This window comes from Quercus robur, chromosome 2, assembly GCF_932294415.1.
Source record: "Quercus robur chromosome 2, dhQueRobu3.1, whole genome shotgun sequence".
Classification (NCBI taxonomy): domain Eukaryota; kingdom Viridiplantae; phylum Streptophyta; class Magnoliopsida; order Fagales; family Fagaceae; genus Quercus; species Quercus robur.
In genome coordinates, this window is record NC_065535.1 from 66,241,165 (window position 1) to 66,257,119 (window position 15,955).

A 15,955-nucleotide genomic window follows, 5' to 3' on the forward strand; every position below is an offset into this window, starting at 1 on the left:
GGTAGCACAAAAAAAATTGGTTAATGGAAAACTATCTTTGGTCAATGGAAAACCCTAATAAAAATAAGGCTTATTTTTTATATATTGTTTTCCAAATTTTTTTTTAGAAAATAATTTTTCTCTCATGCGTTGCATCTCCTATAAATATTATTTTCGTCTATAGCGGTAGGAAACATAATTTTTTGGCGCCTTCTCTCTCTTGTGGTAAGCTTTTTCACTTTTTCTCTATTATTTTTGCTTTTTCTCTCCTTATACCCTCACTGTCACTAACTTTGGTCTATTCTCTTCCCATAGATCTCTCTCTCTAACTGTCTCTCTTCTCTCTTTTCTCCATGTTTCTCTTCCCCTTTGTAACACAATTCTTTGATTAGATTTTTTCTTCATTGATTGGTCAATAGCTCCAACTTGGAAAAGAAAAAAAATTTGCAGTGGAAATTATTTCATTCCTCTCTACCAAAATCCCAATTCTTTGCTTTGAATTTCAAGCTTGATTTTCTTTTTTCTTTAAGAAATTTTCAGTTTGATGGATTCCTGGCAGAAGTTACTTCTTTTTTAGTTCATAAAGTGCAAATAAATAAATAAATAAAAACAAAAGAAGAAGAAGAAGAAAGAATGGATGAAGTAAAATAATTTTAAACATAGTACCTATATTGCTCTAAATTGCTTTTACATGGGACAATCTTTATCGTAGACTAATAATATTGTTATATAAAGAATGATAATTGTGGGGCTAGAGAATTCATGGCCTAGGCCCACTCTACACTAGGGCCCAAGGCCTAAGCCGAGGAGAGCTATTGCCGAGGAGGCATAATGAAATCTCAAAAGGAGCATAAGGATATTGTCGAGGATGACCTCATGCTCATCACCTCACAAAATGCCTGAAGAAAGGGGCAAACTCAGTATAAGGGCAGGACAAGAGAGAAAGCTGCCAAAATCATAATACAGAACCCTATATCTGACAAGTCCATACTCTAAACCATGCCATTTAACTTTTCCAACGACCCCCAATCAATCTAGGTATGGGTTGATAGGACAGGTCTGCACCCTAGAAAGTAAAATTTACACGTGGACCCTAAAGGGGGAAAGGAACACTAGTATAAAAGGGAAAGAGAGCGAAGGGGAAAGGGATCCCACAGAGGGAGGAAAAATCCTGCAATGGGGAGAAAAGGGAAGGGCACAATACTCCTTGGACAGCGTCCGAGGACTTAAAACCCTGCAACCCGCACTGATGGAAGGCTTCGCTAGTCAAGCCAAGTCCACCCATAGAGAAGCTTCCATAGAAACCCCGATCAAACCGCTAACCTGTGACTAAGGTCCTGCCTTTCAAGCCAACTCTCTACAAATCATATTGTTAGGGTCCTTTACTTACGAGCCCAACGCCATTCTTGGGCCGTTAAATAATCGTGTCCCTACAATTGGCGCCGTCTGTGGGAAGGCTTGCGCGTTGGCACAGGTGGCGGTGGAGTTGAGCCTCTGTCGAGCAAAGGTCTGTGAAGGTTCCTACATTTCCAGCGACGTGCTATTGTTGTCCCGACATAGATTTCCGCTAGGGGCTACGCCTCGCAGTGCCAATGGCACGGGCAGCTCTAGGGGCTTCTAACATCAAGCTAACTCCCCCCACTTTGGTCGAGGGGATAACCTTCGAAAAATAAGCAAATAAATAAACAATACAAGTTTTGGACAGAACCAAGGCCTTGTATGGTCCTCGGACTCAAGCCTATGGGGAAACCAACTACTTATAAGAAAAACTACAAGTTTTGGATAAAACCAAGACCTTGTATGGTCCTCGGACTCAAGTCTATGGGGAAACCAACTACTTATAAGAAAGACTACAAGTTTTGGACAGAACCAAGACCTTGTATGGTCCTCGGACTCAAGCCTATGGGGAAACCAACTACTTATAAGAAAGACTACAAGACTACTTATAAGAAAGACTACAAGTTTTGGATAGAACCAAGGCCTTGTATGGTCCTCGGACTCAAGCCTATGGGGAAACCAACTACTTATAAGAAAGACTACAAGTTTTGGACAGAATCAAGGCCTTGTATGGTCCTCGGACTCAAGCCTATGGGGAAACCAACTACTTATAAGAAAGACTACAAGTTTTGGACAGAACCAAGGCCTTGTATGGTCCTCGGACTCAAGCCTATGGGGAAACCAATTACTTATAAGAAAGATTACAAGTTTTGGACAGAACCAAGGCCTTGTATGGTCCTCGGACTCAAGCCTATGGGGAAACCAACTACTTATAAGAAAGACTACAAGTTTTGGATAGAACTAAGGCCTTGTATGGTCCTCAGACTCAAGCCTATGGGGAAACCAACTACTTATAAGAAAAACTACAAGTTTTGGACAGAACTAAGGCCTTGTATGGTCCTCGGACTCAAGCCTATGGGGAAACCAACTACTTATAAGAAAAACTACAAGTTTTGGACAGAACCAAGGCCTTGTATGGTCCTCGAACTCAAGCCTATGGGGAAACCAACTACTTATAAGAAAAACTACAAGTTTTGGACAGAACCAAGGCCTTGTATGGTCCTCGGACTCAAGCATATGGGGAAACCAACTACTTATAAGAAAAACTACAAGTTTTGGACAGAACCAAGGCCTTGTATGGTCTCGGACTCAAGCCTATGGGGAAACCAACTACTTATAAGAAAGACTACAAGTTTTTGACAGAATCAAGGCCTTGTATGGTCATCGGACTCAAGCCTATGGGGAAACCAACTACTTATAAGAAAAACTACAAGTTTTGGACAGAACCAAGACCTTGTATGGTCCTCGAACTCAAGCCTATGGGGAAACCAACTACTTATAAGAAAAACTACAAGTTTTGGACAGAACCAAGGCCTTGTATGGTCCTCGGACTCAAGCCTATGGGGAAACCAACTACTTATAAGAAAAACTACAAGTTTTGGACAGAACCAAGGCCTTGTATGGTCCTCGGACTTAAGCCTATGGGGAAACCAACTACTTATAAGAAAAACTACAAGTTTTGGACAGAACTAAGGCCTTGTATGGTCTTCAGACTCAAGCCTATGGGGAAACCAACTACTTAGAAGAAAAACTACAAGTTTTGGACAGAACCAAGGCCTTGTATAGTCCTTGGACTCAAGCCTATGGGGAAACCAACTACTTAGAAGAGACAATACGGGGTTTGGACACAACCTGGACGTTATATGGCCCTTAGAATCTACCCTCGGATCCTCAATACCAAGGGAACTAATGCGACAGTTATAGGGTCAGATGTTATCAAAGACATGGTCAAAGTCCCTCACTGCTCGGCGACCCTCTCGGAGGGATTATTTAGAGTTTATCGTTCTCAGACGGTCGTCTCGCATGCATTACGAAGCACTCAACCGTTATCTCGGTTAGTTTCATGAATTTAATCTACTGGGAATTATCATTATTATACTTGATAATGTCGATAAGTTCAAATTGGTAGGATTCTGTTTCAAGGTTTTTCCTGCTCTAAGCACCATTAAAGGAAAATATACATGTAATATCCCATTCACAAAGTAGTTGTTGCATAAAAGAAAAGTATTTAAGAGGAAGCAAATCCATTTCTTATTAAGACAAAGAAACAGTACAGCGTACAATGAAAGAGCTCAAATAAGCTTGTAGGGACACGTTTCGCGGCGAAACCGCAGTAGAGTTGGGTTCGCACGTGAAAGGGCCCAAACAATATCATTTGTAGAGAGTGGATTCGAAAGGTTAGGCCTTAGTTACCCAGTGGTGGTTCTGGTGGTGTTCATATGTGATTTAAGCGCTTTCACCCTTGGAGCCTTTCTTCTGGAGGTAGACTGGGAGCCTTTTCCTTCTTGGCCAGTCGTCCCAGCCTCCCCCCTATATTATTTATTTTTTCTTTTATACTAGTCTGCATTCATTTTCCTTCGTCCACGTGTAGGGTCGACATTTCCAAGACTGATACTTGTCCTGTCGATCCCAACCCAAAGTTGTTGGGAGTGGTTAATAAAGTTAAAGGATAAGGCTCTGTTAGGCGTAGAGACATGCATGGGGAAGATGGTAAAGGCAGCCTTTCCTAGATATTTTAGATTTCCCTTCAAGCATGTCCCTTTACCGTTTTGCCCCTCTTCTTGGTGGATCTTTGGGTCAGCCGAGGACTGCACTATCCTCGGCTGCTTCTCCGGGCCAATTGGGCCTTATTATTCTTGAGCTCGGGCCATGACCTTTTTCGGCTTAGGCCTTTGAACTCTCCATCAGCAAGTGGGCCTGGCCCATCAATTATTGGACCCCACAAAGCTCATACTGAAACTAACTACATAAGCAAAAAAAAAAAAGATACAAGGGAGTGAAGAAAAAGTCGAAGAAGAGGTGCAGAGAAGAGGGGTGCTGCTGTTCCAAAATGTTGTCTAAGGAAACCATTCCTCAATACTTTTACATGCCTATAACTCAGGCAGCAAAAGAGCCCAACTTGGGGCTTGCACCGTTGAAGAAAAGGTGTAGAGAGCCCCATTTCGGGCTAGCACCGTTAAAGAAAAGGTACAGGGAGCTCAACTTGAGGCTTGCACCGTTGAAGAAAAGGTGCAGGGAGCCGGAAGTTGATGAGCCTCCACGTAACCACGCCTGCGATTGAGCAGACGGCGCTGATGGCGAAAAACCTTACTTCTGACGCACCAAGAATCTGATGCGACCGGTACCTGCTTCGGATTTTGACTGAAAGAGGGAGGAATACCATTTCCCCCTTGTCAAAACGGAAGATTGTCTTGAATCTGTGCCTCCCCTGTCCAGACCACACCACCTTGAGTCTCGGAAGGACCCGGCGCCTCTGTGGCAGGTGTAGTTCCTTTACCCCTGCCCGTGTCTCAAACATATTACACTAAGGGTGGATAGCACTGGATATGGAGACTGTGATTATAGCTGAAGGATTATGATTTTGAAGAGAGCCGAAGGGTTTGTATGTAAGGAGAATAACCTCCTATCCTACTTATATAAAAGGTAAGGTGGTGGCATTTAATTTGTGCAGCTTTCCAAGGAATGCTACGGACAAGGCAGATTTGGCTCAATTTCCAACATCATCTGCAACCGTAAGATCTGAAGATCCTCGTGAAGGCGCGCCTCGAGTGTTGAAACGTCAAAAGACTCCGTGTGAGTGAAAAATAAAGGAATGGCTCTTAATTTGGCACGTCGCCCATATAAATGGAAAAACACAAATATTAGTAGAGTACAGAATTTGAGCGAGTTATGATGTGGGCCCAACATCACAAAAACCCTCGTCCCCAACTAAAAAGTCGGGCAGCAGGATTTTGAGGGGCTATTGTGGGGCCAGAGAATTCATGGCCCAGGCCCACTCTACACTAGGGCCCAAGGCCTAAGCCGAGGAGAGTTATTGCCGAGGAGGCATAATGAAATCTCAAAAGGAGCATAAGGATATTGCCGAGGACGACCTCATGCTCATCACCTCACAAAAATGCCTGAAGAAAGGGGCAAACTCAGTATAAGAGCAGGACAAGAGAGAAAGCTGCCAAAATCATAATACAAAACCCTGTATCTGACAAGCCCATACTCTAAACCATGCCATTTAACTTTTCCAACGACCCCCAACCACTCTAGGTATGGGTTGATAGGACAGGTCTGCACCCCAGAAAGTAAAATTTACACGTGGACCCTAAAGGGGGAAATGAACACTAGTATAAAAGGGAAAGAGAGCGAAGGGGAAAGGGATCCCACAGAGGGAGGAAAAAACCTGCAATGGGGAGAAAAGGGAAGGGCACAATACTCCTCGAACAGCGTCCGAGGACTTAAAACCCTGCAATCCGCACTGATGGAAGGCTTCGCTAGTCAAGCCAAGTCCACCCATAGAGAAGCTTCCATAGAAACCCCGATCAAACCGCTAACCTGTGACTAAGGTCCTGCCTTTTAAGCCCACTCTCTACAAATCATATTGTTAGGGCCCTTTACTTACGAGCCCAACGCCATTCTTGGGCCGTTAAATAATCGTGTCCCTACAATAATTGTTTAGGAGAATTGCATTTGTTGGCAAATACTTTTTTTGTTGGCAAATACTTTATGCAGTGATGATATATTATGTAACTATATTATGTAAATATATAATTTAGAGTAATATTGAAAACTTGTAATTAACCATAGTAGACAATTAGTATACCAACAAAAAGAATATACAATTAAAAATTATCGTTATTTATATTTATTGAAAATGTATTCCCCTGTAAAATTTATATATATATGTGTGTGTGTACGTAGATACGTACGTACGTATGTTACTGTCCATATATATGAGCAAAATGAGTGGTGGAGATCATAAAAATTTAACAACTAATTAATTTTGATTGTATTTATTGTTAGAATTTTAGTATGAAAACCAAATTCATTTTTGGTTTTTTATTTATAATGATTACATTAGTTGGTTTATATAATACATATGTTTTAAATTATACAAGAAATATTTTAAAAAAAATTACATACCAAATATCAGAAAACATTTTCAAGCTCATTTTTAAGGTCGTTACCAAACATTAGAAATTGAGACAATTTTCTAAAAACTGTTCTTTAGAAAATGAATTTTTTAGAAAATGAACAATTTTTCAAAAAACGTTAATGCTAATTAAAGCCTAAATCACCAAATTCATTAATGACCCACCCATTTGACCCTAATTATGATTGGGTTTGAGAAGCCCAACGCCGACTGACCGAAAACTTTATACCTCAGCCCAAATGGGCTATAAGCTTTTGCAGCCCAAATACGTTGACACATCGCTCACACACGTATACACCTTGCGCCTTCAGAAAAGAAAACCCTAAACGGCCCTAGTATATATAGGATACCGCACTAGGGTTTTTCTTCCTCTGCCGTTAGCAAAGGTAAACCAGACGAGACCTTCAACACATCGGCACAAATGGTCAGTCTCTCTCTCTTTTCTCGTTTTCATTTCTGTATGTATTCTATTCCTCTGATTGGCTAAGCGTTTCTGTGTTTTTGTGAACAATGAAGGCTCCAAAGAGAGGTGGAAAGGCACCAGTGCCAGCAGCAGCATCGAAGAAGAAGACGGAGAAGGTGTTGAACCCATTGTTCGAGAAGCGCCCTAAGCAGTTTGGGATCGGTGGGGCTTTGCCACCGAAGAGAGATCTGACCCGATTCGTCAAATGGCCTAAGACTGTTCAGCTTCAGAGGAAGAAGAGGATCCTCAAGCAGAGGCTCAAGGTCCCACCAGCCCTCAACCAGTTCACCAAAACCCTCGACAAGAACCTTGGTATGTATACCATTTGATTCTTACTTTTTTTTTTTTTTTTTTACTGCTCCAATTATTTGAGATTTGTTGAACCATATTGTTGTAACATGATGGAGGTTATATGTTTGGTTTGGCCACTTTGAATTAATTCATGTGATTTATGAGTTATTACTTGAACCAGGGCTGAACTTGGTTGTGTGGTATTGTTCTCTGTCTAGGAACATTATATGTGTTGTTACTAAATTTACATTAGATTTATGTGACGAATAGCTTTATAGTATGAATCATTTTCATTTTGTTTCCTTGTTACTTTACATTTGTCAATTGTGAATGTGTTCTTGCCTTTAATTATTGTCATTAAAGAAATGGTTAGTCTTGAAAAAAATGGAGTGGTTCCTAATTTTAAAGATATCGTGTGATGTACTCTCCTTGATTGAAGGCTCAAGACTTATAGTCGTCTGGGCCGGTCTGGCCTAATGGGAGTAATTCGACAGCTCCCTGATGTAATATGTTTGCTAGTTGTGTTTTTTTTACTGGCATTGTCTTTATATTTAAGTATGGTCTTTATATACTATGGATATGGATTTTTATAGGGCTGTGTCATTCAAGTTTATGATACAATTGCCTCTGGGCTTGCATTTCTCTATTATTTTAAAGAGCGATGCTTTTGAATCTATTGCTTTGGGTTGTGAAATTGTGTTTGACTTTGTTGTGGTCTTCTTTTAAACTCATACGAGCAGCAACAAACCTGTTCAAGATGCTACTTAAGTACAGGCCTGAGGACAAGGCTGCAAAGAGAGAGCGTCTCTTGAAAAGGGCTCAGGCTGAATCTGAAGGCAAAACTGTTGAAGCAAAGAAGCCTATTGTTGTGAAGTATGGTCTCAACCATGTCACATACCTCATCGAGCAGGTAGTATTTTTCTTGGGCAAAACTTAGATGCAGTACCTTATGTCCAGTACCTTAGGTTCCCCTTTTAATATTAAGACATGTGGCTACTTAACTAAACACACTAAACGGTCTTAAAATTTTGCACGGACTGAGAGCAGCTGTCTTTTCTGTTTCACGAAGTGAAACTCTCTCAACCCCTCTTCTATCTCTGCTAGAAATCAAGCTCTCATACCCTTTTGAAGAGAAATCAAACAATTTTGATAGACTTGCTTTGATAGGAGTGGTGTTGGGCTTGGAATTTGAATCAGAGGTGGAACTCCAAGGCTTTGGAAATTGGAAGGTGGGAGGCAACAGATCGGCAATTTCCCATACTCGAATCTAGCCCCTTTGATCCGTAACAATGGATTTTCTCCATTATACACAAGTTTTGGGTGGTTATGCAAATACACAGGTTCTGGGTTTGAAGATTAATTAGAGTTTTAGGTTCAGTTTTTTTAGGTTAGATGAGAGAATTAGTCAAGAATTACTGATTTAGTGTTGTACTTGATAAATTCACGGTGGTAAATGGAGGTTATGCAAACCCACTTCAGTAATTTATCCAATTTAGGGTCTTTGTCGATTCTTTTCCTGCAACTTCAACCGGTTGGAGAGAGGGTGTCAAGATTTGCTGTCCATGGTTTTTGTTGACATGTTCCGAACTATGGTCGCAATGTTTGGTCAATGTGTTATCAATTGGAAGAATGAGCCATCAGATCTCTTTCTAAAGGTATATTTTCAAAACTAATGTCCACCTAATCTCTTTCCAAAGATATATTCTCATAAGCCAAGCAATTGGGTGCATGAAAATTCTGCTACTGCTGGTGGATATGACAAGTTCTACTGTTTGTTACAATCGAAGGTGGTCATTGATGGCTGTTCAAGAGGTATGGGTACTTGATTTCTAGCAAAGAGGAGTGGATTGGGAGAGTTTTGTTTCTTGATTTCAATTGAAGTGAAAGAGAATGAGTTGTTGGATTTCCTCAGTCTGTGTAAAAGTTTAATGCCATTTAGTGTCTCTGGCTAAGTGGCACATGTCTTAATATTAAAAGGGGAATCTAAAGTTCTATACTTAAGGTACTGTATTAAAGTTTTGCCCATTTTTCGTTGTTAATTCAAAAGCGTATATTTACCAACATTCTTTTGTGTTAGTGGATGGTTTTCTTAGTATCAGCTTTTTATAATGCCTTCTTCTTGCAGAACAAGGCTCAACTGGTCGTTATTGCACATGATGTGGACCCAATCGAGTTGGTTGTCTGGCTTCCTGCATTGTGCAGGAAGATGGAAATCCCATACTGCATTGTGAAAGGAAAAGCCCGCTTGGGATCGGTAATCAAGCCTCTAATATTGTGATATTTTAATTTCTTTCCCCATAAAATTGGAAATGTGAACTGAAACCCAAGTTGATTTCCTTTTCTGACAGATTGTCCACAAGAAAACTGCATCAGTTTTGTGCTTGACAACAGTCAAGAATGAAGATAAGTTGGAGTTCAGCAAGATCTTAGAGGCTATCAAGGTGGTGAAGTATTACTTGTCTTGTATATATTGTCTACTGTTGAAGCTGCTTTTGTATCGATTAACTTAATTTGCAATGTTTCTTGTTCTTCCAGGCCAACTTCAATGACAAGTACGATGAGTACAGGAAAAAGTGGGGTGGTGGAATCATGGGTTCCAAATCCCAGGCCAAAACCAAGGCCAAAGAGAGACTTCTAGCCAAGGAAGCTGCTCAAAGGATGACTTAGGAGCAATGATTATGTGTTTCTTCTTGTTACTTAGATATGATTTTCTGAGCTGTTTTTATCTAGAATTTTGTTTGTTCAAGGTTATTTGCATTAACTACATAAGTTTTGTTTCTTTAGAGGCAGCTTATATAAATTAAGAAACAGCTAATGTTGGTGTTGGAGTTTAAGCTGCCTTGCATACATAGCTTTCGGGTGAGACTATCATGATTCCTTCTTTTTGGTATAAGAAGCAACTTGACCCCCCATTATGCAATTTTCACTAGCTAATGATAAGATCCCCAAGCCTAAACCGGATATGTGCCTTTATTTTATTTGTCTGACAATGTCTGTGGAGTGATGAAATGCCTTTTTTTTTTAAGGTAGAGCTCAAGGGAGAATATGATTTTTAAAATTTCCTTTTTCATATAATAATCGTACCATTTATACATGACCTGGTAGAAATTTTTTTTTTTGAGAGCCCAGACCAAAACGGCCAGGGGAGAAAATAACATAACTTTAAGGAATATCAAACCAAATAAGAGGGGCAATGTCCTCTGGCACCTCTTCAAGCCAAACATTTAAGTTTAAAGAATCTTTAGCTTTCTTGGCAAGGGCATCCGCAACAACATTACAATTGCGTTTAACATGGCTAAACTGAATAAAATCAAAATCTGCAGCTAATATCCTGATGTCTTCAACGATGTGTCTGTACTCCGCTAACTCAAAGTTGAGTTGCCTTGGGTGACTGCTTGAATGATCATGGTAGAATCTCCTTCGATGACCACCAGTCTCAAACCAATTTCTTTGGCAAAGAGGAGAGCTCTACGGCATGCTAAAGCTTCCAAGACAACAACTGAATTGGACAATGGGATCGGCATAGATAATGCACCAATAGCTTTGCCTCTGTTGTCGCGAATGATCACTCCAATCCCTATCAAGGAGCTTTGTTTGAAAATAGCCGCATCGAAATTGGCTTTGTAATATGGGAACTTTGGAGGATGCCACCGGTGAAGAACAGCAACTGCCGGGGGGGGGGACCTCGGTCGGTCTGTCTTGAGTTGCCAAAAACGCTTGAAGTAGTGCTCATGCTCTTGGGACAACGTAGTCATTGAAATTGTCAAGTGGCCAACTTTCGGCGATTCCAAATAGTCCAGGCCACCATTATGAAAATTTCCTTTCTGAAATCCTCTTATACTTGCAAGAAACAGTCTAATAAATTGTTAAAGCTCAGTGGACGAGCGTGAGTGGCACATTGAGTCCAAGATAGCATATTCCAGACTTCTTCTAGCTTACTACACGCCATCTTACACAGCTTGCAAACATCAGATGGACTAATGTTCTTGTGAGCAAGATTAGCCATGGTGGGGAGGGCATTGTTGCATGCATGCCAAGCAAAGTGTTTCACCTTGTTTGGCACCCTCAAGCTCCATAAATTTTTCCAAAAATTGCGCTGAGAATCAAGAGTAGAGCTTCTTGCAACACCATTGTTATCCAGGGCAACGATCATTTTGTATGCACTTTTGGTTGAAAAAGAACTGCTTGGAGTTAGACCCCAACTTATACTGTTAAGTGGCAGCCTATTACTTAGAGGGATTCCTAAGACCACGGATGCTTCATGAGGGAGGAAAAGCCTTTCCACCAGCTCTATTTTCCACACTCCAAGCTCATGGTTTATCAAAGAACCCACCTTAGTCTCGAGTTGGACAGTTGTGAGGGGGGAAATCACCTTTTTATTAGCTTTAACTGGAAGCCAATTGTCTTCTTTAATTCTCATTGATTGACCGTTCCCTATCCTCCATACCATACCTTTATGGATCACATCCCTAGCACTTAGGATACTCTTCCAAGTATAGGACCCAACAGTTGAATCTTTAGCCTCCAAAATTGAGCAATCTGGGAAAAATCAAGCTTTGAACACACGATGGCATAGAGAATTTGCATTATTTATCATACGCCACACCTGTTTAGCCAAAAGGGAATCATTGAACTTCCCTATTTCTTTGAACTCCAATCCCCCAAATTCCTTGGCCTCACATAACTGATTCCACTTAACCCAATGGACTTTCTTGTTATCACCAGTGTACCCCCACCAAAATTTCCTAATTAAAACCTCCAATTCCTTAACAAAACCCTTAGGGAGTTTGAAACAACTCATAGTGTAGGTGGGTATAGCCTGAATGACTGATTTTATTAAAACCTCCCTACCTGCATGGGAAAGAATTTTTTCCTTCCACCCTAAGAGCTTCCGCCAAACCCTTTCTCTTTAAGATAGATGAAACTTTGTTTCTTAGCTCTCCCCACCAATGCTGGCAACCCCAAGTATTTTTCATGTTGCCGAATGGCAGGCACTCCTAAGAGCTGCTGAATATTAGATTGCACCTGAGGATGAGTATTAGAGCTTAAGAAAATATTAGCTTTCTCTCTATTAATCTTTTGACCCGAACCACGTTCATAGGTGGCTAGCAAATCAAGAATAGTTTGGCACTCCTCTTCCTTAGCCCAACAAAATAAAACACTATCATCAGCAAAAAACAAGTGGGAGACTTTAGGACCATTACGACATATAAACACCCCATTGATCTCACCATTCACTTCAACTTTTTTCAACAACCCCTGCAGCCCAAGAGCATAAAGTAAAAAGAGGTAAGGAGATAGAGGTTCACCTTGTCTCAAACCTCTAGTTTAATGTTACCCACTGGTTGACCATTCAAAAGGACAATAGGTAACATACCAGCAGGCCCAGGAGCAGTGGTGGGGGCCATCTGTTTCAGTGCATGATGTACTTCCTCTGCAGTAAACTCCCGAATAAGGTCCTTGTTCATGTCATCCATGAACAAGGGTTGAATTCCTCGTAGAATTTCATCAAAGCTTGAAGGATTTGATGAAGTGAACAATGCACTGAAATAATCCTCAATCAGTTTTGCCATTCAGCCTTCCTCCTCAAACCATGCACCTGTATCATCCTCCAAACCTGCAATAAAATTTCTTTTATTACGTTGGTTAGCTCTACAATGGAAATATCTCGTGTTTTGGTCCCCTTCTTTCAACCAACCTAATCTGGATCTTTGCTTCCACATGCATTCTTCCCTCTTTTAAGTTTCTCAATCTAAGATCGGAGTTCATGAATATGCCCAGGATTAGTACAGTACCCATTAGACTCCTTGGCATGTTTCAACTCTCTGAGACTACACTACAAAGTGTTCCGAACATGTCCAAAAGTGTTACGATTCCACACCTTAAGCCCCTCCTGACATGAAACAATGTTCCGATTAAAGTTCCCCATCAAGGTCGACCCCTCAATCTTCTTCCATGAAGTCTGGATAATACCCTCACAAGAACTATCTTTAAGCCACATGGCTTCGAACTGAAACAGACGCCCTTTCCTATAGAAATGATTCAAATCAAAATCCAAACCTAGGAACACCGGTATGTGGTCTGAATGAAAACAATCCAAATGGTGGGCTCTAATAGTGGGAAAGCGAAGAATCCAATCAACAGTAGCAACCCCCTTGTCAAGCCGAATCCAAACATTATGATTACCCAGTCTCCTATTACACCATGTGAAGGGAAAGCCATGAAAACCCAAGTCCTTCAGTTTACAGAAATCCAAAGCATCTTTGAAATTTTGCATCTATTGTTCAAGTCGATCTAGTCCTCCTTGTTTCTCCTCTACCAACAAATTTCATTAAAGTCCCCCAGAACCACCCATGGGTAATTACTTCTCTGACTCAAAACTCTAGGCAAAGACCAGGAGTCTTCTCGACTGGTGGTGTCAGGGTCTCCATAGAAACCCATAAACCTCCAGGCGTCATCAACTCCATGGTTTATGAAAGAATCAATGAGCCGGTCAGAGTATGTTTGGACATCCAAAGAGATATCATCTCTCCACAAAAAAGCTAAACCACCCCCTCTGTTAACCTGTGGAACCACAAAAATATTATTAAACTGTATCCTACGACCAATTCTCTCCATTAAGAAAATAATTTGGGATCTTTTTTGCTTACTAGAGCAATTAGTTCGTCTTCTGTCTGAGGGTTCCCAAGCCCCCAACAGTTCCAGCTTAAGCAACTCATTACTTGCGGTGGTGCCGGAAACCAGCCACCACTTGAAAATTTTCCTTATCCTCAAATGCATAAATGTCCATACACTGCCTTTTACCACCCTGTTCATCTTCTGACTCAAGCCTAGGCCTAGGTCTGACACCATTTGAACTGGGGCAGTCTGATTCTCTGGAATAATATCACGGGTTAACTTACTCCACCTAGTCAACTTAAAGGGGGTCAATGGTACAGGCTTATTTGTGCAATCACCCAAAGGCATGGGGGTGACCGTAGTTGCATGGGATGCCACGTTAGACCCACATGGGAGTTACTGAGAACTATTATTTTTGTTGGCCACAATTTCGAACATACTACCCTCATTATTCAACTTCAAACCTGCGATGTCTCTCCTCATATTCTCAGTGCTTACCACCATGATGAAACAGTCACTTACCATACTTCCATCTGATGAACTCTCGAATTGCTTGTAGGATGGAGGAGCTTGACTTTCGAGTTTTCTCCACCACGGTGCTTGAGCACAAGTAGAGCCGGGAATCACAATAACAGATTTTCTACTCCCTCGAACCGAGTCGGCCCATAGCCATTCTTGAAACTGTTGATTCTCCTTCCTTAAAGTTCCCTTGCCTTGAAGCCATAACTCACACTCCTTTTCACCATGTGTTACCCGGCCACACCAATAACAAAAATTGGGCAAGCGCTCAAATTTTAATCCAACCCAACAGACCTGCTTACCTTCTGTCCAAAGTTTGTTGCAGCGAGGGAGGGGCTTTGTTATGTCCATGGAAACCCTCACTCGAAGGAATTCATTACCAACACTATCATCCTCTGGGTCAGCCACCTCAATGACCTTCCTTATCATGTTGCCTATTGCTTCACCTGTGGCTTGGGTGAGAGACCTCTCAGGGACATTGTGAATCTGCACCCAAAATGTGGCCTTACTAAACTCCAACAATGGCACACTTTCAATCTCCCTAATGCGCTCGAAAACTACCATATGTTTGTCATACATCCATGGTTCTAGTTCGAGCACCCTTTCAAGGTCAAGCCCTTCTTCGAAATCAAAAACCAGAATGCTATCACCAAGGTCACAGATTTTCAACTCACCTTTCATTTTCCATAGAGGTTTAAAAGTGCGCCCCACAGCCTCCACGTTCAAAACCTGCTTGGTGAAGAAACGACTAGCCAATTTGTGTATTTTTCATTATCCTTCGAAACTTCATCCTCAAACTCTTCCTCTTCAGTTAGTGAAAACTAGGACCACATGTTCTCTAGACCTTCTGTATTGTAGACACTAAAACCAACAACAACCAAAACCCACAGAAAAACTACTAGCGAACCTACCACCGACTAAGCAGTGACACACCGACCTACCAAGAGAAAGAGGGTCTTGGAGGGGACAAGAAACCTAAATGATGAAAGGGACAGGGGTTCTACAGGTAGCTAGAGGGGGAAAACCAAACCCCAGTAGATGTTGATTGTTCTTATGAGGCCAATATTATCTAGTTACACCCTTTCAGAGGAACCTAACAAATGAAAATGCTCCGACTTGTGTAATAGGGATTATATTTTTCTTCGAAAAATGACCAATTGGAAAAATGTTTGGAATAAGATTCAGTGGATCCCAACATAGGATACCCTCTCTTGTTTTTAAGGCCTTTATGCATCCTTCTTTGAAGTTAATTTAGAGTAGGTCCTAATGTTTTTAAGGCCTTACTGTCTGTTAATGATTTCTTGATTCTTTTTGTCTTTTTAATGTGCAGCTTTATTGGGTCGGGGTTGCCTAATTTCATATGTGAAGTATGGCCAGACTTTTGTGAATCAAAAGTCTCTAATTTCGTTTGTGGTGTTTCTTGCACGTATTAATAGCACTTGCAAGTTTCATATACCATTCCCGTTTGATTTGTGTTCTCAATTCCTACTTACCCATTTGTTTCTATGAAACTTTATGTAAAAATATTTTTCCATATTTTTCAGTGTCTGATAGCATAAAAAAAAAAAAAAAAAAAAAAAAAAAAAAAAAAAAAAAAAACGAAAATT

At 40.9% G+C, this 15,955-nt stretch overlaps 2 protein-coding genes across 2 annotated transcripts in view; both read left to right on the forward strand.

The window, feature by feature from the left end:
- The first annotated feature begins 6,733 nt into the window (after positions 1 to 6,733).
- On the forward strand, positions 6,734 to 10,045 carry LOC126714569 (60S ribosomal protein L7a-2). The gene is made up of 6 exons (XM_050414765.1): positions 6,734 to 6,881; positions 6,974 to 7,232; positions 7,952 to 8,121; positions 9,337 to 9,465; positions 9,560 to 9,652; positions 9,747 to 10,045. Exons 1-6 carry the CDS (start codon positions 6,879 to 6,881, stop codon positions 9,876 to 9,878), a joined length of 786 nt encoding a protein of 261 aa, XP_050270722.1. The 5' UTR covers positions 6,734 to 6,878; the 3' UTR covers positions 9,879 to 10,045.
- Positions 6,825 to 15,955, forward strand: part of LOC126714568 (60S ribosomal protein L7a-2) — a 30,053-nt gene continuing 20,922 nt past the window's right edge. The window contains exon 1 of the mRNA XM_050414764.1: positions 6,825 to 6,881. Coding sequence (XP_050270721.1) covers positions 6,879 to 6,881 — 3 coding nt within the window. The 5' untranslated portion in view covers positions 6,825 to 6,878. The remainder of the gene's footprint in view (positions 6,882 to 15,955) is intronic.

What these genes read in the sequence shown, in the direction of transcription:
- LOC126714569 (XM_050414765.1), top strand. An exon ending in GAAAAGCCCGCTTGGGATCG is followed by an intron (nt 9,466 to 9,559) that starts GTAATCAAGCCT and finishes CTTTTCTGACAG; the next exon opens with ATTGTCCACAAGAAAACTGC. An exon ending in AGATCTTAGAGGCTATCAAG is followed by an intron (nt 9,653 to 9,746) that starts GTGGTGAAGTAT and finishes TTGTTCTTCCAG; the next exon opens with GCCAACTTCAATGACAAGTA.